This window comes from Lottia gigantea, assembly GCF_000327385.1.
Source record: "Lottia gigantea unplaced genomic scaffold LOTGIsca_6036, whole genome shotgun sequence".
Lineage (NCBI taxonomy): Eukaryota > Metazoa > Mollusca > Gastropoda > Lottiidae > Lottia > Lottia gigantea.
Window position 1 is genome coordinate 279 of NW_008710062.1, and position 1,440 is coordinate 1,718.

At 29.9% G+C, this 1,440-nt stretch overlaps 1 protein-coding gene across 1 annotated transcript; it reads right to left on the reverse strand.

Annotated features, from left to right (window-relative positions):
• Positions 1 to 270: 270 nt before the first annotated feature.
• LOTGIDRAFT_148101 (hypothetical protein) lies at positions 271 to 917 on the reverse strand (the record flags this gene model as incomplete). The annotated part of the gene is made up of 2 exons (XM_009064168.1): positions 271 to 606; positions 711 to 917. The coding sequence occupies 2 exons, from the start codon at positions 915 to 917 to the stop codon at positions 271 to 273; spliced, it is 543 nt and encodes a 180-aa protein (XP_009062416.1).
• Between the last annotated feature and the right edge of the window lie 523 nt (positions 918 to 1,440).

Genomic DNA, 1,440 nt, shown 5'->3' on the forward strand with positions numbered 1-1,440 from the left:
CAAATATAAACCAAGGGATTAAATTGCATTTATCGTACATTGCACATGACTAACTTGAACTTTCTGAAGGCAAATTTAACACTTCGTGACTAACTGAGAGTATGTATGACACATTGTGACTTTAGCTGAAGAATAAATAACACATTTTGACTAACTAAAGGGATATATAACACATTTTGACTAACTGAAGGGATATATAACACATTGTGACTTGAACTAAAGGGATACATGGCATAACACTTTGTAATTTTCTGAAGGGAATTACAACTCTTATGACTTTAGCTGAAAGATATATAACACATTGTGACTTTCTGAAGGGATATGTAACACATTGTGACTTTCTGAAGGGATATATAACACATTGTGACTTTCTGAAGGGATATAAAATACATTGTGACTTTCTGAAGGGATATAAAATACATTGTGACTTTCTGAAGGGATATAAAATACATTGTGACTTTCTGGAGGGATATAAAATACATTGTGACTTTCTGAAGGGATATAAAATACATTGTGACTTTCTGAAGGGATATAAAATACATTGTGACTTTCTGAAGGGATATATAACACATTGTGACTTTCTGAAGGGATATAAAATACATTGTTCTGAAGGGATATAAAATACATTGTTCTGAAGGGATATAAAATACATTGTGAATTTCTGAAGGGATATAAAATACATTGTGAATTTCTGAAGGGATATAAAATACATTGTGAATTTCTGAAGGGATATAAAATACATTGTGAATTTCTGAAGGGATATAAAATACATTGTGAATTTCTGAAGGGATATAAAATACATTGTGAATTTCTGAAGGGATATAAAATACATTGTGAATTTCTGAAGGGATATAAAATACATTGTGAATTTCTGAAGGGATATAAAATACATTGTTCTGAAGGGATATAAAATACATTGTTCTGAAGGGATATAAAATACATTGTGAATTTCTGAAGGGATATAAAATACATTGTGACTTTCTAAAAGGATGTTTAACAAATTGTGACTTTTTGAAGGGATAAACACACTGATATTTCTGAACAGATTTATAACAAACTGTCATTAAGAGGAGATAGTAGGACACATCGCTGGGTTAGAGCAAAAACCTCGTAAGTGACAAAATTCAATATTTGGGGCGTAGTCAATTTTTAAGGTTGAAATAATATTTCTTATCACCCTATTATCACAAAAGAGTGTTTTTTTTAGTAAAACACCAAAATTTATAACTATGGAATTCATTGTATCTGCATTTTTCTTTAAATGCTTAGAGCATAAACATCGTATCTGATTTGTTTGGAGCAAAATCATAGTAACTGACATGTTGAGAGCAAAAACATTGTAAGTGATATCATTAATCTATAGAATAGTGACATGACAAAGTCATAACACTATGATGTCATATAGAATATAACATCATATGCATGTTGTCATGGTAATTT